The sequence below is a fragment of the Sphaerodactylus townsendi genome, linkage group LG01, assembly GCF_021028975.2.
Source record: "Sphaerodactylus townsendi isolate TG3544 linkage group LG01, MPM_Stown_v2.3, whole genome shotgun sequence".
Lineage (NCBI taxonomy): Eukaryota > Metazoa > Chordata > Lepidosauria > Squamata > Sphaerodactylidae > Sphaerodactylus > Sphaerodactylus townsendi.
This window is the reverse complement of record NC_059425.1, coordinates 102310608-102337285: the sequence shown is the minus strand read 5'-3', so window position 1 is coordinate 102337285 and position 26678 is coordinate 102310608. Positions and strand designations below refer to the sequence as shown.

At 42.9% G+C, this 26678-nt stretch overlaps 1 protein-coding gene across 1 annotated transcript; it reads left to right on the top strand.

The window, feature by feature from the left end:
- The first annotated feature begins 271 nt into the window (after positions 1–271).
- On the top strand, positions 272–24097 carry RAB32 (RAB32, member RAS oncogene family). Its single transcript, XM_048489181.1, has 3 exons — positions 272–840; positions 18587–18864; positions 21842–24097. The coding sequence occupies exons 1-3, from the start codon at positions 612–614 to the stop codon at positions 21989–21991; spliced, it is 657 nt and encodes a 218-aa protein (XP_048345138.1). The 5' UTR covers positions 272–611; the 3' UTR covers positions 21992–24097.
- The last annotated feature ends 2581 nt before the right edge of the window (positions 24098–26678 follow it).

The window sequence follows — 26678 nt, the reverse complement described above, 5'->3', positions numbered from 1 at the left end:
GTGCAGCCTGCCCCCGAAGACAGGATCCGGTGCAAGACTTTGCCATGGGAGCTCCGCGTACTCCACGATCGGATGCAGACAGGCAGAGGAATCGTGTTAGGAAAACTGGGGAGCTCGTATTACCACGAGTAAGACCACCTCAAGGGAAAGGGCAGGGCTTGGAAAGAAAACCACCCTGGAAGTGGAAGGCCAATAGCCAAGGAGTGCAGTGAAGGCAACCCTATATAAAAAAGGAAAGTCAAGAGCGCAGAAAGAAGGACTTTCTCTCCAGTTGAAGATCTCCCGGGGGTGGGGAAAAACCGAGCCTCGTAGGAAGCACAAGAGTCTGGTCTCGGCCGGCTCCTCCTTCCTTTTTGCCTCCTCCCTCCATAGGAGTTTTGTAACTTGCAGGGTTTCCGTGTCCTGTGACTGCAGTCAGGTGGTCCCTCCTCTTCTCCTTTTCTCTCGCCCCACCACGTCTGGAGTCGGAGCTCCTTCCCGCCGAAGACAGAAGTGGGACAAAGAAAGTTTCTTAGGCTCTACAGGCAGGGAGGTGGCCAAATTTCTGGGCGGCCAGCTGGCCTTTTCCCGCTGCCGCCGCCTGGAGAGGAGGAAAGTCAGGCAGCGTGAGAATGGCTGGAGGGGAGAGGAGCTCCGTCGGGCCAGTCGAGGGCCGGGAACATCTCTTCAAGATCCTGGTCATCGGTGAATTGGGCGTGGGCAAGACAAGTATCATCAAGCGCTACGTCCACCAGCTCTTCTCCCAGCATTACCGGGCCACGATCGGCGTGGACTTCGCCCTCAAAGTCCTCCATTGGGACAGCAAGACCCTGGTGCGGCTGCAGCTTTGGGATATCGCAGGTGAGGAGGGGCCGGGACGCGAGCAGCCTAGTTAAACCCGCGGGAAAAGATAGTCGGTCAAGCCCAGCCCCGTTCTCTCAGGACTGTCATCCTGACCGTAGTATAGAAATTAATTCTCTACATGCTCAGAAACACACGTTTCTTGCTTGCTTATTTATTTATTTGTTAAATTTATACCCTGCCCTTCCCAACAAGGCTCAGGGCGGCGAACATCAGTAAACCAAATAAATAGTACAATAAAACAGTATACAATTAGCCATATCAATTAAAAGTTATAAACTTTTGATGGTTTATATTGGCGGGCTTAAATGTGCTGTTGTCTTAATGGAGTTGGGGAGACTTCGATTCAAATTCCTGTACTATTATGCAATTAATTGTGTGACCTTGGCCGTTGCTTAGTGTACCCTGCCACATAGTGCTTTAGCAGGAAGGCATGTGCGTGAATGTATCTTGTACTGTTGGAAGGAAGGGCAGGATATGTTATAGTTCTGGAATAGGAGATGCTGTGACATACAGATGCTCATATTGAAATAACTGCTACCCTTTTATGTGCTGCAGTTTTCTTTTGCTGAATAGATTAACCCAAGAGTGTCAAGCATGTGGCCTGGGGGTTGGCTCAAACCTGCACCCCAGCTGGAGGTAACCTCCCCTCACTTCCTAGCTGACCTGGTGAGCCCACTATGGGCTCTCCAGCCCTAGCACCCACCCCACCCCGCTCCTATCTTGCCTGGCACGCCTGTTGCAAGCTGGCCAGTCTAAGCATCCACCCCACTCCGCTCCTGATCAGGCCTGGTGAGCCAGCGGCAAGCTCAGGCACCCACCACACACTGCTTTGGGCTTGCCAGTCCAGGCACTCCCACACCCCACTCCCAGTCTGGCCTGGTGGGTTTGTCAATTCAGTTACCTCCTCCACCACCACAGTGTCTCCTGGTGAGCCCCCACCCCCATGCTGATCTGGCTAGAGACCCTGCTTTGGGATTGCCAGCTGCTGCATTGCTGACCACCTCCTTCAGTGCCATTCTGGGTTGGGAAGCCTTCTGCAGGTTCACCAGCTGTGACAGTCATCCACCCCCAGTGCCAACTACCCCCCCCCCCAGTGTTGACTTGGCCTTGCCAGCTGAGAGAACCACCCTTACTGAGTGCCTACTACCTCCCCCAGTGTTCTGCGCCGGCAAGTTTCCCATCCGCCCAGTGCTTCTCTGGCCTGATGAGGCTGCTGCCAGCTCACCAGACGAGGCAGCCAACCCCACCCCCTCAGAGCTGACCTGGGTTGGCGAGCCTATTGCGAGGTCACCAGCTGAGGGAACCACCCCACCCTAATGCAAGTTTTCCTGGTGAGACAGCCACCCTTCCCCCCCCCCCCCCGTGCTGTTCTGGGCTGATGAGACCACTGCGGACTTACCAGTTGAGGGAGCCTCCCCACCACTAATGCAGTTTAACCAGGTGAGGCATCCACACCCCCTCCCATCCTCCAGTGCTGATCTGGGCTTGTGAGGCTGCTGTGGGCTTGCCAGATGAGGCAGCCACTACCACCCTCTAGTGCCATTCTGGGCTGGCGGTCCTGTTGCCAGCTTGACAGCCAAGGCAGCCACCCTCCCCGGCTGGGCCCACTCTAACCAAGTCAGATTTTTGGCCCTCATAACAAATGAGTTTGACGCTCCTGGACAAACCCAATGAGCCCTGGCTCAAACATTAAGACTGGACATTACTTGTTATTTGGTGTTTAAGTTTTTGGTTTTTTGCGCGTTGCTATTTTCTTGTTGAATCCATGACTGCTAGAAATTCAACAGTTGAAACTTGTCCTCATTTGCTGTAATGATTCATGGGTCTGGGGGCAGGTGATGGCTTTCACATTGAACTCCTACATGCCATCTAGCTACTAAATGGTCAGTAGAGGGAAAAATCTCAACAAGCCTGTCCTTTAGAACATAAGAACTAGCCTGCTGGGTCAGACCAGAGTCCATCTAGTCCAGCACTCTGCTACTTCCAGTGCCCCACCAGGTGCCTTTGTGAGCTCACATGCAGGATGTGAAAACAATGGCCTGCTGCTGCTGCTCCCCCTGAGCACCTGATCTACTAAGGCATTTGCAACCTCAGATCAAGAAGATCAAGATTGGCAGCCATAGATCGACTTCTCCTCCATAAATCTGTCCAAGCCCTTTTTAAAGCTATCCAGGTTAGTGGCCATCACCACCTCCTGTGGCAGCATATTCCAAACACCAATTACACGTTGCGTGAAAAAATGTTTCCTTTTATTAGTCCCAATTCTTCCCCCGAGCATTTTCAATGTATGCCCGCTGGTTCTAGTATTTTGAGAAAGAGAGAAAAAATTTTCTCCGTCAACATTTTCTACCCCATGCATAATTTTATAGACTTCAATCATATCCCCCCTCAGACGTCTCCTCTCCAAACTAAAGAGTCCCAAACACTGCAGCCTCTCCTCATAAGAAAGATGCACCAATCCCTCAAACATCCTCGTTGCCTTTCTCTGCACTTTTTCTATCTCTTTGCTATCCTTTTTGAGATGTGGCGACCAGAACTGAACACAGTGCTCCAAGTGCAGTCGCACCATTGCTTTATATAAGGGCATGACAATCTTTGCAGTTTTATTATCCATTCCTTTCCTAATTATCCCCAGCATAGAGTTTGCCTTTTTCACAGCTGCCATGCATTGAGTTGACATTCCCATGGAACTATCAACTAAGATGCCCAAATCCCTTTCCTGGTCTGTGATTGATAGCACTGACCCCTGTAGCGTGTATGTGAAGTTTGGATTTTTTTGTCCCTATGTGCATCACTTTACATTTTGCTACATTGAACTGCATTTGCCATTTCTTAACCCACTCACCTAATTTATCAAGGCCCGCTTGGAGCTCTTCGCAATCCTTTGCGGGTCTCACCACCCTACATAATTTGGTATCATCCGCAAACTCGGCCACCACATTACCCACCCCTACTTCCAGGTCATTTGTGAATAGGTTAAAGAGCACCGGTCCCAAAACGGATCCTTGGGGGACACCACTCTCTACATCTCTCCATTGTGAGAATTTTGATCTTGATTTCATTAGCATGGCAAGATAGCAGGTGGCCTATCTCCCAGCATTTGTTTTAAAAGACTCCAGAACTGTTGTGATCTGGATAAAGACTATGCATAATTATCTATGGTACTTAACTTTTCAACAAGAAGTAGCATGAGAACTATGAGCAGCAGAGCTTTTAACGTGGCATTTTTTCATCAGTTACATCACTGTCATGGGGAAGTCAGCTTTCGTAAAGGGAAGTGGTCTTCACATTTTTAAACATGGATTTAAGTCTTCTTTCCCAAACTGTTATTTTGTTCTGCCATGGGGATCATTACTTATTTGGTAACAGTTGACTAAACTAGTGTTTTTTCCCCCTCTAAACTTGCCCATGGCTATTATGGGTCTGGAATTCTGTCCCACACCCCACCTGGGCAAAACTGTATTTGGACTGAAGAGGTTTCTATTGTAGAGAAGAAGATGTTTAAACTACTGAACAGTCATTTGCAACCTGCTGCTGCATGACCATCACTGTTCTCACTTTTTAAGTTCTTACAATGTAAAAAAAAAGAACCAGATTATGAGTCAAGTTAGATGCTTCATAGGTAGGTAACTCATCTGCAAGCTCTAGTTGCAAGCCAGACCGTTCATTCAATCCTCTGCCCTTAAATTTGGTTTCTTTATACATAAGTTTAGAATGGTCTGCTAAATAGCGTGTTCTGATATGGGTGACTTTGTCACTGTTTCAAATTTTGGCTTGTAAAATAAGATCAATGACTGTCATGGGGAAGGTTGCTAGGCTTTTAAACAAGGTTGCTAGGCTTTTAAAATAGTCTGTATATAAAATACAACTGTTTTCTGGTAACTGATTTATAACAAAGGGTATTATCTTTCCATGTTTTTCATACCTTGGTTAAATTAATGAAGTAGTTGTCAGTATAGGAACATTATTGCCCATAGTACTTCTATCCTTCAAGTGGTATTGGTGGAGACTGCATGATGCAACATAATCTAATACAGGCTCTCTTCTGTTAGCTGTGTCACAATACCTTCACTGCTCTTATTGTCTAACAGAAGAAGAAAATGTGTAACAGTGCCTTGTTACATAAATACAGAAACATAGGGATTCTTACATGGCAGTTGCTTGGGTTCCTGAGTCTCATAAAGTTTCAGAGAAGCAGCTATGGGATTGTTTAATGCTGCAAGTGGCAGGTTTTGTTTGTTTATAGCTTGAGAATTTTTTCCCCAATGGCTTGATTCAGAAGTTCTTGTGAATGAGTGCTTGCTGTCTTCTTTGATGCAGGAAGAGAAACTGACAGCAATATTGGCAAGATTGATTGTTGTATTGTGGTCATGTCTTGTTTAAAGAATCTGACGTACAAGTCAACCCCTCTATTCTGAAGTACTAAGCAACACATGGTGTGAAGTATCACTTATTGTTCTTCCATATCTGAGTGCTACAGAATTGTCGGATATCTCTAATAGCGTGCTTGTTTCTCTTCTTCGAACCTTAGAAAAGTCAAGGAGTGTGTTTTGTAGCTCAGTTACTGCCCTCCAGCATATGCCAATGAAGCACTGGTAGATTGTGCAGCTTAACCTTAGCATCACTGAAGAGCTGCCTGTTCTGATGTTTGAGCTCTAGTGCAAATTTGGCTGCTTTTGTTTGGCACCTGTTGAGGAGGTGAGCTCTGACCCATGAAAGCTTTTACTGGAATGAATAGTATTTAGGCTTTAAGGTGTTACTAGACTACTGTTTACTTTTTCCTGTAACTTTACTATAGCAAGCCAACATAGCTGCCCCTCTGGAATTACAGATTCTTGAAATTCTTTTAAAATAAACTCATATAATACTGCATTTTCCCTAGAAATTGTTATCATAATAAAACAATATAAAAATACTGAAACTGAATGTTCTAGGGATGCAAATATTGTTTAATAAATCAACCACTTTAAACCCAGTGGCAGGTAAGGAGAACAAGCTGGTCTTGGGATAGGGATAGCAGCATCTTCTCTATAGAGCCCAACTCATTTCTGCCTAGCAACAGCCTGTAAGCGGAGCTTGGCCAGGTGGGCGATTGCTTCTACTCTCCATATTCTTCATGGAGACAAGTGGGGTGAGAAGGGAGATAGAAGGCTAAGATGAAAGAAGCTTGCTGATCTGCTAGACCAGGGGTAGGGAACCTGCGGCTCTCCAGATGTTCAGGAACTACAATTCCCATCAGCCCCTACCAGCATGGCCAATTGGCCATGCTGATAGGGGCTGATGGGAATGATAAAACCTGAATAACTGGAAAGCCGCAGGTTCCCCCCCCCCCCACCGCAACCCCCCCCGCCACCCCCCCCCGCCACAACCACCCCCCCCCCCCCCCCCACCCCGCCCCCCCCCCCCCCACCCCCCCCCCCCCCCCCACCCCACCCCCCCCCCCACACCCCCCGCCCTCCCCCCCCCCACCACCGCCCACCCCCCCCCACGCCCCCCCCCGCCCGCCCAAACCCACCGCCCCCCCCACCCCCCCCCCCCCCCACCCCCCCCCCCCCCCACCCCCCCCCCCCCCCACCCCCCCCCCCCCCCACCCCCCCCCCCCCCCACCCCCCCCCCCCCCCACCCCCCCCCCCCCCCACCCCCCCCCCCCCCCACCCCCCCCCCCCCCCACCCCCCCCCCCCCCCACCCCCCCCCCCCCCCACCCCCCCCCCCCCCCACCCCCCCCCCCCCCCACCCATCCTGAACATCTGGAGAGCCGCAGGTTCCCTACCCCTGTGCTAGACGGAAACGTTGCTAGGCAACAACCCTGCCCAGTTACTTGCCACATGTGGTGCATTGTTTAAACGGAAAATTTGTTTGGCGGAAAATTTAAACAGTACATTGTTTGGCGGAAAAGTTAAACAATAAATCAATGGTTTCATCACTAATGTGTTTCCAGAGAAATTTAGACTTACACTGTGGTAACAATACATATTTCTGGCTTTCAACGACATTCTTATGGCAGCTGTTTGGTAATCTATAGAAATAATCAGAAGATAAGAATGGTAAGGGACACTCAAAAACCCAGAGTATATGGATATTACTTGTATGACCTAATTTGCAAAGCCTACTTGTGGCTTTTGCAATTCAGAACTCCTTGGTATCCAAGATTACTAGAATGTGCTCTGATGCTTTTCTTAAGTTTTAAAAACTAAACCAGGGGAGTACAGCGTACAACCAGAAACAAGACTAATTGCTGTATTCCTGATTGCTAAGCCACACATTGAAGCATTTGAACCACCATTGGAATGTTGATAGTACAATTTAATAAATAATTATGAAGTACAAAAATTGTGCAAAAGGGCAGATATGATATATATACATACAAAATTCCTGTATCATCATCATAATAGCTGCACAGATAACACATATATAAATTAATTCACTTAAGGTATAAACAGAATACGTGTACTCTCAATTAGTGGCTGAGTTCTCTCTACCGTTTACACTGCTGCAGTCCTTTAACTAAACTGCTAGAGTTTCCTAAAGCACAATCCTGTTGCATGTGTTCTCCTCAACGGAGATTCTTGTGATGACTCTCAGGATGAGAATATATGATATGGAAACAAAAAGTTCCAATCGACATCCACAAAAAATCCAAAACGCACTCCATGGTACAAGTTGGCATTTTCAACTGAAGCCTTTGTCAGTGGACTAATACTGTATTACTATTGCACTTGCTTTGATCCAATCACAGGAACCAAACGCAATCCCATTTAGGCTAAATCTCACACATTCAGCACTTTATAATTCTTTCTTGAGTTTTAATCATAAGAGAAGTTGACAGCATCTAGAGGGACCACAACATACCTGCTGCTCTGATTACAGAGAAGAAAAGGAGTAAATAGAGAAAGTCAGAAGTAACGTTTCCAGACCTTTTCCACATGCTCTGAGGCATTAATAATTTCACTGCAGTTTAATTAGTGCCTTTGTATGCAGAAGATAACAAGTGGGTACCTTCAAGAAACTTGCAGGAGCAGCTAGCCAATTGCCCCCACTTTTGCTTCTCCCCCTCCACGTAATTCACTCAGTCTCCGTCTTCCCCCCTTTTCTTATTCTCTCTTTCCTCCATGCCTTTCTTTTTCTGCCCCGTCACCCTCCTGGCCTCCCACCTGCTTCCTCTCCTCCTCTCATAGCAGATGTGGCAGTAGCACTCCTAGACACCCATCTGCTCCCTCCCCGACACACAGATGCATCAGCTGCTTTCCAGGTATTGCAAAGCTCTCCAAACTACAGAGATCATTCCCCCTTAATGGTTGCCATCCCCAGGTTGGGAAATTCCTGGAGATTTGGGGGGGGGGGTGGAACCTTGGGAAGGTGAGGTTTGGGGAGATAAGCAAACTCAGCAGGATAAAATGTCATAGTATACATCAGTGGTTCTCAACCTGTGGGTCGAACGACTCTTTCACAGGGGTCGCCTAAGACTCTCTGCATTAGTGTTCTCCATCTGTATAATGGATAAATGTTAGGGTTGGGAGTCACCACAACATGAAGAACTGTATTAAAGGGTCGCGGCATTAGGAAGGTTAAGAACCACTGGTATACATCCTCCAAAGCAACCATTTTCTCCAGAGGAACTGATCTCTGTTTTTGGGGTGGCTTGAGTACTGGGGGATGGGAACCCTGGTCCATGTGAATCTGCTGTGTGAAAGTATTCTTTTGCTGTTTTCTGACTTCTTATCTCTCCTCTGCTAAACTAGTGAAGGCCAAATACTTTGGTCTGTTGTGCACCTGTGGAATTGTAGGTGGGGGGATGGACACGCTGGTTACCTTAAAATAGATATGTCTCCGCTGGGGCCAGCGGAGACGTCTTGACACTGTACTGGACTTATCTTACTTGCAATAAGAAAATCATTGTTCATCAACAACTGTTTCAGTTGTTTGGTTAAAGGAGGTTCTGACATCTGTCAACTGGAGATCACTTGTAATTGTGGGTGATCTCCAGCCCTCACCTGGGCTGGAGATATGAGGGTCCCAGACAGTTAAAGGCTTTAAAGATAACACCAAAACCTTGGACCTGATTCAGTATTCCACCTGGAGCCAGTGCATCTGATGGAGCCACATTGCCAAATTCTGGACCAGTTGGGTTTTTTAGAGAAACCTCAAGGGTAGACCTGCATAAAGCAATGGTCTAACCCCGGGGGGGGGGGGGGTGACTATCTCATGGATCACAGTGGCTGCCAAAGCAAGATAGGAAGGGAGCCTGTTGCTGGATCTCGTGAAGATAGGAAAATTCCACTCAGGCTATGTTGGTGGTCCATGCCTCCATTGATAAGGAGGCATCCAGGGTCACCCCCGTACTCTTGATGGATAGCTGTGGTGTCAATTTCACCCTGTCAAGACTGGGAAGCTGGCACCAAAAATCCTAGTCTTTTGGTCCAGCCACAGGACTTCTATCTTCAATTAATTCTATTTTAGTCGATTCTCAGCCACTTTACTATGGCCTCCAGACAACTGGCCAAAATAATGTCAGTATCCAGCCAGCCACCAATCAACTGGTATTGCTGTCATCAGCATATTGATGGCAACTCAGCCTGAAACTCCAGACTAGCTGGGTGAGGGGGCACATGTGGATTTTGAATTACACTGGGGACAGGATTGCTCCTGATGGACTTGAACATTAAAGAGTGCTGAGACAATATCCCCTTCCCTTGAGCGACCCTCTGTCTCCGACATTGCAGAAATGAGAGTAGCCACCACAAGGCTGTCCCATATATACCAACAATGGCAAGGCAGTGGGACAATAGTTTGTGGGCAGCCTTGTCATACACTGCTGTCAGATCGAGCAATAGCAGCAGCACTGACACACTTTGATCCATCTGTGAGGGATACCAGGGCCATCTTATTCCTTGTCTAGGCCAGAAGCCAGAATAAAATGGGTGCAGAACTGATGATTCCTCCTGGAAAACTTGGAGCTGTTCTGCTGCTGCTCTCTCAAATTACCTTACTCAGGGACAAAATATTTGACAGTGAGTAGTAATTGGATGGATTGGTAGGGTCCAAAGATGGCTTCCAGCAGCTTTACCACTTCTTCTTTCAAATGCCCTGGGAATACCCCTGAGCTGAGGGACCATTGATAATGTCCACCAGGAAGGACTGTATCCTGTTACAGCTGGTTTCACCAGCCATAATGGGCATGGGTTTAAGGGGCAAGTGGGAAGCTTCACAGATGCTAACATTTTGACCACCTCAGCCAATAAGAGTTGCATAAATTAGTCTAAAATAGGATTTGAGAGTGACCAAGTGGCCTCCAGTTTTCTTACTGTATCAACCTTGACAGAGAAGTCCTGGCAAAGTGACAAAAAAGCTTGCAAAAGCCTCACAGCTAATCACCAAATCTGTATTATTTTGGAATCCCTCTAAGAGGAATGTTAAGGACCAAACCATCCTAAATAATTATGCTGGCTGAGAGCTAGTGGATGCAATGGAGGCCGCATAATATTCTTTTTTTAGTGGCCTTTGTTGCCACCTTATAGGATTTCATAAATGTTCTTGTAGCTTTGTCAGAAGTTCACTGCCAAATCTGCATCTAAGCTCTCATTTCATCCTCCACAGCTCCGCAATATACCACAGGGCTAATTAGGACAGGCAACGAAAAAGATGTCAGGGGGGACTTCAGATAGGTGGCTATTCCAGTCATTCTCCAGCTTATCTAGTGAACCACCAATGGGCATTGTATCCTGCAGAGCTTTCTGGAAGCCTCAGGCAAGCATAAATCACCTCCTCGCCCATGCAGGGAGAGGCTGGAACATTCAGGTGGGGCTTCAGGACCTAGAACAGTGATGGCGAACCTTTTAGAGACCAAGTGCCGGGGTGGAGCGAGGGGAAACTATGCCTGGGGCATGCATGCGCCCTGCCATGCCCTCACCTGCCCTGCCCTGAAACACCCCGAAACACCCCCACGACACTCCAGGAATGCCCTTGCCATGCCCCACAGGGGCATGCGCCCAGTGCGTCGCACACCCCTTACTCTTTGGTGCTATGCCACTGCCGAGTGCCCAAATTGGGGCAACGGCACATGTGCCCACAAAGAGGGCTCTGAGTGCCACCTCTGGCACGCGTGCCATAAGTTCGCCACCACTGACCTAGAAGGAAATGGCTGCTTTGGAAAGTGGAGTATATGGCATTGTATACCCTTTTGAGGTCACCCCAATCTCCCCAGATTCCACTCCTCAAATCTCTCGAAGTTTTAAAATATGGAAACCCTGTCTCCTCCCCCCCCCCACCCATTTTAAGTTTTCTATCTCCTCCCCTCTGCAGCCTCTAGCTTAGAAAACTGTGATCTTTTCTCTACAATGGGGGCCAAAGCAGCTAACCCCTCCTTTCTTCAGAGTTAGAGATTGGTTTTTATATACGCTCAGGGTACAGTGTTCTATTACATTCAAAGTACTTTGATTTACTCTTATCATGAGCACTTGATGTTGGAAATCTGGAAGGCTTCAATCAGGAAATATAAACTGCTGGATGAGGGGATATGTAAAGGTTGTATATAACTTGACCAGTTTAAAATATTCTTAATTCCCAGATCTTGAAGACTGCTTTAGATGTTGATTTAAGGGATTACTTACATGTGTGAAATAAGGTTGGAATATGAATGATTATTACAGCAGAAATATGCCGCAAAAATGCAAGCTTCTCAGCTTTGGATTTGGGCAGCAGGGATTTCTGATCTAGTTCATAGAAGGCTACAACATAACAGGTCAATGAGAGTTTAAGTATAAACCCTAGAATGGATTGCTGTTACTGGGTACTTCTGTGCTGAATTGAAAGTCTTAGCAGAATAAATCATGCGTTGCTGCTTGCTTTTATGGATTTACCCCTCCTTTAGTTTGACTCCAATATAACAATCAGAACTTTGTAGAACAAATGCTCATTCAAGTATGCTAGAGGCCAAAACCACTTTTTGGAATGGTCAGCTATGCTAGATCAGATCTGTATAATAGTGTCCCCTAACATTCATCAGCAGTTGCCCAGGTGCTGGAAGGGCTTATTAGTGAAAAATCCTCTGCTTTTGATAGCTGGAGGGTGTAATTCAAGGTGCAGTTTAGAAAGTCAGCGAAGGTTTACCCTCACTATTCTGTTCTCCTTCCCCTCCCTACTCTGCAATACCTAAAGCAGCATTGATCTAACCAGGCTTACTGTTAATGTTGTGGGGGTTGTTTTATAGGGGTGAATCCTTCCATTCTTTACAAGGAGGGGGTAGTGCAGTGCTGAAGTAACAAGAGGGTGAGAAGTAACTTAAGGCGAGTAGATAAGGAAAGCAAAGTCTGTAAATTCTGTTCTCTTTTCTAGGATAGACTCACATGACTACCATTCTGAATATGGTTGTTGTTTTTCAAGAAGTGGAGTTCTGCATGTGCTAGTTGGAAGTGAAGCACTGATACCTTGCAGGGAAAAGTATAAATCTTGAACAGAGATAGCCTGAATCCTATTGCATTCTAAAACACCTTTCTTAAGTAGAACTATATTATCTATTACATCCTCAAACTGAAAATGCTTTTTCTCTAGGCTTTAAAGGCCACAGTGGCTGTCATTTCTTGAACATTTGTAGTATTGTGGCAGCTTTGTTGGGACTGTAGTCTGCAATCCTAAATGCATTTACTTAGACTGAAATTGAACTGATTTTTAAAATATACTGAAAGAGACCTGTGAAACTCCTGTTCTCTTGCATTAAATCTTGTGCATTGCTTATTGGGGCACATCAGTAATCTATAAAAGGTTCAAAATACTCTGACTAGATGAGTTTCAATAATAATGACTGTACATATACTTTGTCCTTTCATGAAAGGATATGATGCTCTAACTTACACATGTGATAGTCATTCCTTTTCATTTTTCAAACCACTATCTTTACAGCTTAGTGTAACTAAATGGGCATAAAGGGACAAAAAAATTGGGGCATGGAAATACGGTCTCTGAACTGAGAGAAAGATTCTTAAACTGTTACACTAAGGGTGGATTTTGTTGGGGGAAGGAAGTTCCAAACTTATATCTTGCCTTGTTTTAAAAAACATCAAAACAATTTGTGTGCAGCATTTTGAAACATTCAAGACATTGCTTTATGGAGGATTTAGATAATGATGGCTCTGTTTCTGGTAGGCATGGCATGTAATTGACTTTGGCTTTTAAATACACCAAACTGGTTTCCCTTCAAATTCTAATGGCATTTGTCTGGATGTAGAGGCAAATGGATGATGGCAACGTATAGTAGTTAGTACTTATCCTGCAAAATGCTACTATGGAAAGCTTCTGTAATGGATATCTTCTAGTATTTACTTATGCACTAAGATTAAGAGTTTTAATTTGAAGCCACTTCTAGTAAACTACTTAATTTAGTGGGAATACTGTTCTATATAAATATTGTTTCACTCTTTTGCTTTGAAGTAGACATTTAATTTGTTTGAAGATAAAAGATTTGAGATTGCAGTACGGCAGAAGAAGTCAGTTTTAAGGAATGAATTACATGTCTTTTAAAAACATTATCTGTCCTTCCTGCTTTGGGCTTGTAGGTGCCAAGGAATGGACTCTAAGGGGCATGGAGTGGGGTAGTATTCTGTTGGTGCTGCTGTTTCCTTTTCTTTCTCCCAAGTAGATAGCATACATCCCAAGGGTGAATACAAGTTTTAGTGATTGCTATGTGTTATCCTTCTGTTCTTTAAAAAAAAAGTTTCAGATGCCTATTAACTTTAGACATACTGTAATTACAGAAAATGTGTGGTGCATAGAGTAGTTAATGAAAGTATAGCTTTTACATTTGATCATCCATAGACATTTTCCCAGTTGCTTTAGACACATGGGTCATATACAAATGCATCGCATCAAAGCATGGAATATGCTTACAGCTCTTGTCTGATTATCAGTGCCATCCCAAGTAGATCTGATCAGAATCACGTTCAGATCTGTTCACCTGAACACCTGAAGTTGTCTTTTACAGAATTAGACCCTTGGTCCATCAAGGTCAGTGTTGTCTACTCTGACTGGCAACAGCTGATTACGGTCTCAAGCAGCTGATTATGGTCTTACACATACACATCACCTACTCCCTGATGGTTTTAACTGGAAATGCTGTGGGTTGAATCTGAGACCTTCTGCAGGCCAAGATGAACCACTGAAATGCTGTTTATCCCTAATGAGGCTGGTTTCCAGGAAAGTGTTCCTAGGATTGCATCATAAATATGGGATTATGTCTCAGACCTTTCCTGCACACTGGGTGCTGATCTTGTGGGAAAGTTCATGTGGTTAGCCCATGTAGCTGAAAATGACTTGTCTTCCCCTACAGTGAAAATTTCTGTGTTATTTCAGACCTATGGAATCTAAAAAATAGTGAATGTAAAAGACTGGTTTATTTTGAAGGATTTTGGTTTATACATACAGCAATTACTATATTTTTCTTAAGGCTGAATTCACTTGGTGTTTAATGCTTCAGCATATATTTCTCCTCAATCATTGCTTTGGTAAGAGGAGCCTAACAATTATGCTGCATTTTGTGGTTTTGAGTGCTTCGATATACAATGGTGGATTCCGCACAGCCTAAATGTAACGTCTTTAGGACGTTATAGAAACATCCATTTTGGTATTTCGTGTTCCCACACTGCAGGAGAACACAAGCATTGCCAGCCAAAATGGATTTTCCCCTCCTGCTGCATGGAGCTCTTGTCAGTTTCACAGTGGCGCCTGCCATTTTGTGTGCTGCAGCAAATTCTCCATGGAGATTCACCACATAGGTTTCCTCTGCTTGCAGCTCATTCATTTGCCATTTCACTGAAAAAAAATGATGAACGAAGGTCATTTTGCCTATCAGTCTCATGGATGTGTTTATTTCCCCTGATAATTGCTGAAGATACAAGGTACCACAATGAAATGTCTACATTGCATGACGATCTGGCCCTTCTCTGTTTTGACCAGTATATTTTTATTGCTTCAGAACTTCTATAACCTTTCAAGAGTCATCACGCAGAAGGGACATAATATGTGCTGCGTGGTCTTACTGCTTCAGAGGTTAACATATTCTTAAGATCTGTAATGGAATGGTACAGGTGATAAATCTGAATAACACCAGTTCTTCTTCTGTAGGGACTAAAATGTCACACAACGGTGAGCAGAAATATTAAGTTCTATTCATTGGAAGTCTTGGCTGTTTAATGTATTGTCAAAGGCTTTCACGGCCGGAATCACTGGGGTGCTGTGTGGTTTCCGGGCTGTATGGCCGTGTTCTAGCAGCATTCTCTCCTGACGTTTCGCCTGCATCTGTGGCTGGCATCTTCAGAGGATCTGATGTTGGGAAAGCAAGTGGAGTATATATATCTGTTGGAGTGTCCAGGGTGGGTGGAGAAACATTGTCTGTGAGTAACAAAGAAGGCAACCAGGTCAATAGTTGAGGGCATCTGAATAGAAGTATGAGTAACAATGACGCACTATTCTGCATGCAGGAGTCTACCGCCCTGACCATGCAGCTGTGGACCAAGTCTACATAGGAACCACAAGCATAACGCAGCGCATTGCAGACCACGATCAAAAGAACACAAAAAGCACTGCAGACTTTTTTCAGCCAGAAAAATCAGCAATAGCAGAACCACATGATAAACCAACCTGGACCATATAGAGATATTATTTGAAAAAACAGAAATTCTGGACCACTCTGAAAGCCACTACGTCAGACTACACAGAGAAGCAATTGAAATCCATAAGCACATGGACAATTTTAACAGAAAGGAAGAAACTATGAAAATGAACAGAACTTGGCTTCCAATGTTGAAAAATACTAGAGTCAAGACAGTGTCTAACCAGCTCCACACAAACACAAGATGACCATAGACAAAAGAAACAAAGGCCAGGATACTTCTATTCAGATGCTCCCACCAGTGACCTTGCTATCTCCTGTGTTACTCCCATGCTATAGTCTTCATTGTTACTCATACTTCTATTCAGATGCCCTCAGGAGAGAATGCTGCTAGAACACGGCCATACAGCCCGGAAACCACACAGCAACCTCTTGGCTGTTTGTCAGCAAAAGCTGTGGAGAGCTGATGGGCAAGGCTAATAAATAATTAAGTGTTTGGAATGCTACTTGCTGTACTGCAGTGGTAAATTTACATTTCAATAAAAACTTCTAACTTTTATTTGTTTTAGGAATCATTACCTAATGTGTGGGTTGTTTTACATTAAAAATCATACAACACATTTTGGCTAAATGCTTGTCTTTTTAATTTCCCTGATTCCAATAGGGTTTTTTTATGTGCTCCTCAGAATTTCCCTGGTTTTTCCACTGTCTCTATTGATACAGGGACCAATATAAATTGTAAAACTGATTCTTCAGAAGGTACTGTGAGTTTTAAATTGTTCACCTGTTTGAATATATAAATGATGTACCTGTCTGAAAATATAAATGATATACCCAGTCTGGGAAAATTAAGGGATTTACCCCTCCCCCAATCGAACACTAGTAATTCTGATTATGTCAACATAAGCATAATACCTTGGGTTGTGCTTTTACTATAACAAGATGCAACGCTAGCTTTTTTCTGGGTGTGGATTGGCGTAGAGTAAAGAGGAATAGGAGTAAAAGTTAGGTAGGTAATAAGTATAGCTTGTAAAAGGCTATACTAAGACAGTATGGTTTCAAACATTGTTGTTTGTTCTTGTGTGCTGATAGGCAACTAGCTATTTACACAGTGCGTATGTTAATGTGTAAGTGTGCCAAGTGTGAAAAGACTGTATTGTATATTGCAAAAATAAATAGTGAAACAAGATTCCCGGCAGGTGTCATAAATATTATGCGTGCATGAAAAAAAAATCTTATATAGGCATCTTTCAAATACTGATAATGGGTAATAGCTGTAGATAACATCTTGTTCATAATTCAGAAATTATCAGCTATCCATGACCAGTACTGAGTTTTGATTTTTAAAAACTGTTTAGCTTCTGTAATTTGTTAAAGGTAAGATGCTTTAACCGCTTCTAATTTACTTTCGTTATCTCTACTCTGAACTGATTGCCCATTCCCAACTCTCTGCTGAGATATTAAAGTGCTGGGTTGAAGGTAAAAATGAGAACTTCCTTTTGAATCTCCAGTAAATCCACTCATGCAACTTCTCTATGGATCTAGGAATCACTGGTGAATAATCTTGTTATCAGGACTGACACCCAAATGCTGGGTGGTTGTGTATGTGTGCATTACTTCCCTGGAAAAGCTGCTGGAGCTTTATGTGTTTGGCACAATGGAATGAAAACAAATCTCACTAACCTAAGCCATCATCTACAAATTGTTAGTAATGAAGCTAGATTACTCTTGGGTATGTGTACTAACCCTGGCAAGTTGTGAAACTGACACACAGTTGGTCAGTCAGGGTTTGTTTCCCAAATGTGGTAGGTTATGTAGCATCTGTTGTGTAACACTTTTCCTGCACAAATAAGCTTTCTGTAGACAGTGTGGTAGGTTTAGTCAAACAACAACCCAGAGTCTTTATCACCAACTTGACTAATTCCACACAATATCAGTACTTATTTGCATGAACAAACTAAAAACTTATTGTACTTATCTTGTAAGAACTAAGTACATCTCTTTTTTTCTTCTTCAAAAATTCCACTGTGATCCTTAAAGTAAGCAGGGATCAACTGAATGATATTGTGCTAGGGCAGGCGTCGTTGTATAAGTCCAGCCAGAGAGACCATGAAGGAGAACGTGTATATTGAGGGCAGTGGGGTTGTTGGCTCTCTACATCTACTATTAGCAGTTCTCAGATAGTAGAAGCAGCCTATTCACTGGAACTTAATGGCACAGTAACCTCCTTCACTTCACTGCAGAGTGCTAGTTCTCATAAAGCTAAAAGACTACTTTTTTGTTTTTTAAAGTGACTCAATCTATTGTGCCTTGGTGTTTCAGATAAACAACAATTCATACCATGAGGCATGTTCTTTCCCAGACTTGTCTGTTTTATTTTCAGTATGGCAGTCCTGTCACACTGAGAGTTCACTATAGTAGGATAGTGGTGCATAGTAGGATTATCACTTGGATTTTAGTTTGAATACTTATATCTCACCACAGTATTCAGCCTACTAGAGGCCTTACAATAAATACATGGATTTGAGTATGAGGGAACTTTCCCATGGCAACAGAAAGAGCTCATATCAAGATTCCTTATGTGTTTATAATGGAGATGAAGGTTTCAGCTTTGTGTATGTGTAATGTATATTTTCCTACAGTAACACACTGGAAAAATCTATAAGAATGACCTGCAAGGAATCAGTGGAAGCTCAAGCTACTTTTTGCCCGGTATTACGTTTGATATCACAGCTGCCAGTTCTTTTGCTGGTTGTTGGCCTTTCATTACAATTCGAGCTTCGCCCAGAGGCCTAGGAAGTTGTAATGTATCAGCATAATATTCATGCTATTATTTATTTTATTTATTTTCCGTAAATTTATTACCTGCATTTCGCTAAAGTCCCTGGTGATGGGCTGGTAATGCATTTTTTTCTTGAGTTGCTATTTACTCTAACGTACTTGTGCTCTTGTTTATCTACACTGCATGAGAGAGAGGTTAAGACTTCTGATCTCTTATCAACTGTTATATATAACAAACTAGCAGTTCAAGTCTCTGACACAGGGAATCAATCCAGCCTTCTCTTTTTGCTTAAATTCTTCTTAACTGATTAGCAGTATTTGCTTATGTCCAATCTACTGTAATACTCTAACTTGTCTTACAGGTCAGGAACGTTTTGGCAACATGACCAGAGTGTACTACAAGGAAGCTGTAGGTGCTCTTGTTGTCTTCGATGTTACAAGAGGCTCGACATTTGATGCAGTTTCTAAGTGGAAACATGATTTGGACAGTAAAGTGCTTCTCCCAAATGGCAGCCCCATCCCAGCAGTTCTCCTTGCGAACAAATGTGATCAGAAGAAAGATGGTGGGCAGAATTCTTCCTCAATGGATCAATTTTGCAAAGATGGAGGCTTTGTTGGGTGGTTTGAAACCTCTGCAAAGGTAAAAATTTTGTTAAATTGGAGAAGACTTAAAATCATAAGTGAGAAACAAACATGGTCTACTATATTAGCATAATCTTACTGATAAGTCCACAAATGTTACTAGCCCATAAATGTTAATTCTGAAATGTCACTGTAACGGTCGGCTCACGCAGACCGAGTGGGCATGCACCTAACGCTCCTTAGGAGTTCCTGTAAGCCTTACTCTAATTGCCACCTCTTGGGTATACTGATCGCTCTGTGAGGGGATTTTTAACTTTCCCTCCAAAACTGACCGATCTTACCAGGCTGGATTGGGGCACCCTTAAATGACACTTGCGGCTTATTAACAAGCAAACAATTATGAAACGTTTATTTATAGAATTACAAGCAAATAAGTTACAGAAATAATTAAACTTTTCTTTTTCTCTGGAAGGAATATTTTACTAAACATTTTAGTTGTTTCAGATATTCTATTATTGTTTCCAAACAGTCTTCTGGCCCAATTTTAAACAATCCTAGTAAACTTCCTTCACAGGGAAAATCTTTCCTTCACAGAACTTGATAGATTCCGTATATACTCAAGTATAAGCCGACCCGAATATAAGCTGAGGCACCTAATTTTACCACAAAAAACTGGGAAGCTTATAGACTCGAGTATAAGCCTTCGAACTTGACTCAGTAGCAGCTAAAAACAGAAGATTTGGGAGCAAGATGAGATAGAGTTGCTTAACAGAGTTTGCATTAGGGATGAGCAGCTTTCCAGCACTCTAGGAACACAAATGAACTGTTTTCCTCCAAATGTAGAATAATTCTGGGATTCATAGCCATGCCAGCCTAAACTTCGCTCCAAAGAAAGTCTTTGTCTTCAGCAACATCAGTATTTGGCAGTAAACTACTGTATGAAGAATCTCTCCTTCTCTTCTCCCCCCCCTCCCCCCCCCCGGCTCATGAACACCCACCCTCTGGCTTTTTAAACAGATGCAGTACCAGCCAGCCAATCAGGTGGAGCTCCAAGTTAACTCCTTAAATTCTTTTTGCTCTGACAGAACTGCACTTTAAAATTAACCCTTAATCAGTAGGCCATCACAATTTTGTATTTGAACAGAAGTAAAACTGTGGAGAACTCCTAGTCCAACAGTGTTCACTCTGTAGTGTCAGCAAAACACAAAATTACAGAACCCTGGGGTATGAGTCCTCACACTTCAGTCCTGGTAGCTGCCACCAGCCCCCTTTCACTATCCAAACAGCCAGAAGCCTAGGGGCAAGCTTATAACCTGCCTGGGATTAAAGTCAAGAACATCATCCTGCAAGACCATGTGCAGTCTGAATTTCATGAAATAACTTGATAAGGATAGCTTTGTAGCCTCGGTACTGAAATTAGATTGAAACCACCTGAAGATAAAACACAAAATTTAATTAAAGGAATTTACCATTGTGTAAGAATATTTCAAACAGAACGATAGCACCGAGGATTTAAATTAACAAAATCTAACCAGAAAAGACTAACTGCAGAGTAAAAGCTGGTCAAAATACAAGATGTTACTGTTACAGTTGGAATCCTCTAGCATTCAAAAGTCCACTCTGTCCTGAGTCAGCAGGGCAGCATTTGTAGCCCGTAAACCACAAAGTCCAACAGTGTATCAAGGATCCATGATAGAAACACCTGGAATGCATTCCACAAAATTAGGTTGAAAAAGCAAAACTTTATGGCCAGGGACTCTGATTTGGATGGGGCCCAGTGACAAATCAGATCTGTGGCTGATGATGTAAGATAATTGCATAATCATATTGTTAGCTAGAGGACATAAAGATAGAATTTATCTGAAGACTTAAACCCTCCCTTGTGTAAAATATCACAAGGTAATAATGTCATCAGCTAATTAATTGGAATGTGGCTCCACTGTTCCTGAACGACCTAGGGAGACCTTGAAGATCTAGGGAGTCAAGATAGAAACCATGTCTTACTTCCAGCACTTGGTCCTTATCTCAGTTTCAAAAGATTTCATCTTAAGCAGCAGTCTTACAAGCAAACATTGAAATATTCCTAAAAGTACAGCTCAGATGGTATTTGGCTGATTGATAAGATTTCAGTTTGTTACAGATCTCTACATTCTTTGAAATAAGATTTTTTGTTTTTACTTTGACTCAGATTTGACTCAGATTTTCACTCAGACGTTCATGTGTAAACTCTGGCAACCAAAATTTAGAAGGAAAGGAATATTCACCCAACTCTATTTTTCCTTCAGGCTTTATTGCCTGTTCAGTCTCATTTACTACATCAAACTGAATGTGAAAGAATTCAGTATATCACCTTTAAAACTGAGGTTGCTGTCTAAGCTAGTTACACAAAGCAGAATTACATGAGCCATTGTCAGACACGGCCTGGCAATGGGTGAGGGAAGGGGGGGGGGGTAGCTGATGATCCAGGGTCACAAACTCTATGGTGGAAGCTATTTTAATCAACATGATGATGACATTGTAAGCACTGAGCTAGATTTATGTTTGGTTCCATAGTGAGGTAGCTGGAAGTCACCATATATATGTGTAGGGTATGTGTATTTTCTTTTTTTCTTTCATTTAGAACTATTATTATGGGGGGAGGGGTATTAGATCGGGATCTCTTCTTTATCTTTCTAGGTGTGTGTTATCTAAATGTGCAAAATAAAAAAATGCTTGAGAAAACAGGATGACATCACCTCTGGAGGTGATGTTAACGCTGACCTCTGTTTACAGCTACTAAGTCCTGTTGCTGGCCAACTGAATGACACTGGCAGGAGGGAGCTTGGAGTGGGGAGTCCCCCACCCTTGGTGAGGGGATGGCAACCCTAGTCATAATCCTAAATTTTAAACTATGCACCACACATTTTTAAATTCCTTTTATTGATCTTTTATGAAGCATAACTTTATACAATACAGAGATAATGTTTTGTACCATCTGGATTTTTCTGTGCAATGGGAATGGAAAGCATTAACTTTTTCTCTTTTGGTTTCTTCAGGACAATATCAACATTGATGAAGCCACTAGGTTCTTGGTGGAAAACATCCTTGCAAATCTCAAAACCTTCCCTAGTGAAGAGAACGATGTAGGTAGAATAAAGCTGGACCCGGACCCATTGAAAGCAGAAAGTAAATCGCAGTGCTGTTAATGTGACTGTAATGTATCATTGACATACAATGAAAGCAGCTCCTCTCATCTGGCTGCTGCTATGGTGCTGGATCACAACAATCCTAGTGGGATATTGGTCACACTCCAGGGTGTTTACACGCTTCTTTTTTTCCTTAGTAAGTGGGACTTCAAATTATTTTGTGTATATTCTAGGGTTGATTATGAACCAGAACTGTCTAGCACAATCAAAAGATGGTCACAGACAAAAAGAGGGTAATTATTCATCAAGGAATAGTCAACAAGCATTAGTATGAGAGACTCATCCTTGATATTTTGTTCTCTGCTGTGCAGTTTCAAAATAAAATAGGAATGTTGGTCTGAATGAAAGTGTTCATTCTGATAAGCATTTTTTTTATCAAGTCCTTTAATATGTGTAACAATCTACTATGGCTGGCATTTGTCTGCCTTTCCACTTCAATACCACCTTCTTTATTTGACATCTGCATCACAGAACTAATATCCTTTAGATGCTTAACGGCCAAAATTCACATTTTCCGAATATTATAGAATTGATATGCAATAGCACATATTCCTGATTTATGGTGTACTTATGTGAAAGAAGACTAACAGCACAATCTGGATTGGGGGTGGGGGAATATCTGATGTGTCTGGAGACAGTGTAGTTCAAGAAGGTGCTGTGCCGCCTCCAAAGGGGCTCTGGGCAGCACAGGCAAGAGGAAAATTCAAAATCCCTCCTGCTTCTCAAAGAGCCCCATAGATGAAACAGACATTTGCCACTGTTTTCATGGTATGAAGGCCACACAGGGGGTGTTCTGGCATGAAAGCCCAGTAGAGGCTGATTGAGGAATGCTCTTCGCCCACCCAGCCATTCTGGCCTAAAGCTTTAGGCCAGTACAGCTCTGTGGGGCATAGCCTCTTCCAGGTCAGGTACTATGAAACTCCACGGTGCCTGCCTGCCTCCCAGTTTGCCCTCTCCACTGATGTAGATGCCACCTACATCAGCAGGGTGGGCAAATGCACCGGTGCAGCCCTGCTCTGGCTCCAAGAACCCATTCCCTTTCTAGATTGGGCTGTAATTCTTTGGAAAGAAGATGAAGCTGGTGGAAGGGAGTGTTGTCAGTGTTTTCTATCAGTTAAGTGACTCATTCATTTCTGACTTCTGCAAGTATCCTAGAGAGTTTACTGTTGTATTATCGCAAGAAAAAAAGTTATGGTCTGCATATCTAAACCCTTTGAGGACAGTCAGTTGTTACTGCACAAGTATGATTTTCAACTAAATACTTATGAAGAGCTGGACTGAATGATGGAAACCAGAGGAGATGTGGAAAATTGGTTCCAGTCTTGTAATTTGTAGGTTTTGGTACAAATAGAGTCTTTCTTAATCTTGCTGCTTTTGTACTCTGTCTATTGCCACTGTTAACTGTTTTTAACACAAACACTTGGACTTTAAGGGTGTTAAATTTCTTATGCTAGTACAACTTGCAAATCTGTATGTAATCCAAAATGGTGTAGTGGTGTTAAAGTAGGAAAATAGTGTGGAGTATTATTTTTGTTCCTGAAAGAATTCCGTTGACTGCTTGCTGATAGTGTTTATTACTATTTGGGTTATGGCTTCTGGGGTGGAGGGGAACTAGAGACACACTTTCATTATATGTTACAGCCTAAACTCTGGTGTCTTCAGCACTTGTTCTGCCATAGTAAGCCTGCTGCCATTAATTGTAAAATAGCTTCTTTTGGCCTAACATTCTTACGGCTTAAACTCACAAATCCATATTATGTGCCCAGAATTAGATTTGTTACGATGTCAGAAGTATTTGATAGTGTATATGCACAGATCTAGAGCTTTTATAAGGTACATTAAGGCACTTTGTCACTTAAAAACAGATCCAACGATCATCTCCTTTCTTCCCCTGCCCCATTCTAACATGCTAATTTTGTTGAAATCATTAATACTTCTAACTTCCCCATCTGTTCCAAAATTTATGTCAACTCAACTATTCTGAATGCTTTTAGAACACTTTGAGTTCAAACTCTGAACTGAACACTGGTAACTGTTGGTTTTTAAAGATTAAACTTTCTCTTTCAGAAAGGAAAGAAAAATAAATGCTGAGATTGAAAAGATGAACACTTTCGTAACCTTATTTATAATTTGGAAAACAAACGTACATTGATTATTGGTTGATTATAATTGGTTGTTTCTCACCAACAAGATGATAATTTTTGAAAGGGGCCTATTCCCCTCGTACAAGAAAAAATTATTCATTTGAAATCTATCAATACACAACTCCCTCCCCCCCCTCAAAAAACCCCTTCCATTTCCAAGATCAGGATTCATTTAGTCTGCGTACAAAGTAACTGGGTGGTATTCTGTTCTTGTCTTGTGCTAACTCTTCTGTTGGAGGAAGAACCACGTGGATGGGACATGACTAGAACAGTAGTATAAGGCCTGCTTTTTGTAGGATAGTTATAGTATGCTATTGTATACTTATAGGTGGATAAGGCCTAATAATTCCTTGCTGTTCAGTGTTGCATCTGGATATAATGCCGCAATTCTGTGGCATTAGCTGCAGGAATCGTAAACTCTCTTTGCTTTTAATTGTGTTTCATAATGCCAGTTTTGCTGTTGGAAAGCATATTTGTAACATCCAAGAGGCAAGACCTGGGGCATTTATAAAGGTAGAACAGAATAAAACTGTCACTGGGCAGGATTTCAGTGCCTTATGAGATACTTGTTCCACTCTGTGATGAGCAAATTAAGAAATGCAAAGTGCTGGAAATTATAAGATTCTCTAGTCAATGAAGTGGGACCAGACTTTAATAAATAAATCCACTCAGTGTGGCAATGTGGAAGGTCTCCTCATGATCTTGACTCTTGGAAGTAGAGAAGGATATGGGGAGAAGGTACACCGTCAGGGTAAAACTCAGCAGTATTGAACAAGAAAGAAAGGTAATGTGACCCTGTCTATTTCAATCTCCCCTCCCCCCAGCTCTTTCCTAATGTTTGATAAGTAATGGGCTGTGGGCATATGGAGACGTCCTTGAATCTGAGGAACTGAAGTTTGCTGGTTAGATGCTTAGCAATCAGTTAGAGATCCTTAAACAGAACCTATAACTGAATGCCAAGATGACATGTGAGCACAAACCCTCCTGTTTCCAGTAATGGCTTGGTATACCACATGACATATGCTCAGATTCACCCATCCTGAACAGAGGGCTGGGGGCTTATGGAGCCCTATGAAAATGTAATGTTTGGGCCCATGATGGGCTTACATAATGGCATATTATGAACTGGTTTTTATGGGGAAAACATTTTGACACATTTTCTGTTTTAAATTTAGTATTACACAAGTAGGAACTCACAAGAACTTTGCAGGAGGAATCTGATTTATCTTCTCTACTATGTCTTCTTTCTGTTTCCTGAAATCCACCATAGCCTGTTCTCCTTTCAGCTTCCTTCTCTCCTTCCCACCCAACAGTCAACCAACATTCATCCACCATTCAACCGTTAGCTTTCCCTGCCCTCCTGTCTTTGAAGAGTCTCCCTAGCTGCTGGGCCAGGCCTACTCACTTGGTAAGGAACCCTCAAGGACTTGTGGGAGAATGGTGCAGGGGAAATGATGTATCCTCCCACATTATTTTCTCTTCCCCTCTTCCTGGCAACCCCGATGTCCTCTGCCATTTTCCTGTTTCATTGACCCCTTCTGAACCATTCACCAACCTATGTTTTATCTGCCTCTGATCTTCAGCTATATTTATTATTTATTTACTTCATTTATACCACATCTTTCTCCACAGTGGAGACCAAAGCCACTCACATTACTGTCCTTTTAACTTTTTTATACCCTGTGCGGCAGGTTAGGCTGAAAGTATGTGACTGGCCCAAAATCTCCCAGTGAGCTTCCACATCAAGATTGGAATTTGAACTTGGGTTTCCCAGACCCTACTATGAAGCTCTACACACTAAATTACACTGGGTTTGAGAAGGGTGACTGGCGAATGTTGTTGAACAATAGCAAGCAGCCAGACCTAGTGAGTCGTGCAAGCACGTAGTAGCAGGTACCCTGGTAGTTGCTACTAGTTCAAAGGTCAAAACAGCCCTGGAAAAGGTCCTGCCTCTGTCCTGCTTTTTACCGTATATGCTCGCGTATAAGTCGACCCGCATATAAGTCGAGGCACCTAATTTTACCACAAAAAACTGGGAAAACTTATCGACTCGCGTATAAGTTGAGGGTGGGAAATGCAGCAGCTGCTGGTAAATTTCAAAAATAAAAATAGATGCCAATAAAATTACATCAATTGAGGCATCAGTAGGTTAAATGTTTTTGAATATTTATTTCAAAGAAAAACAGTAAACTGGCTCTGTAAGTGGAAAAGAGGGTCAGCAAGAACAATATGGTATCAACAATAACTTTAAAAGTACAAAAACCTTAGCTCAACCAGCAACCAACCTAAAACAGAAGAGTTAAAATCCTCCAAAACTGGATTCCTCATCATCATCTGTATGTCCAAATGTAACCCAACTTAGATTTTAAGAGGGATATTATCAGAAACAGAACATCTACTATTAGCTTCCATTGTAAAGATGGGGCACCCCCTTTGGGGGGTCAATAACTTTGGATCCCCTGACCAAAACTTCACCAAACCTGGCTGGTATCATAAAGAGACTCTCCTGATGAGACCAGCCAGGTTTGGTGAAGTTTGGTTCA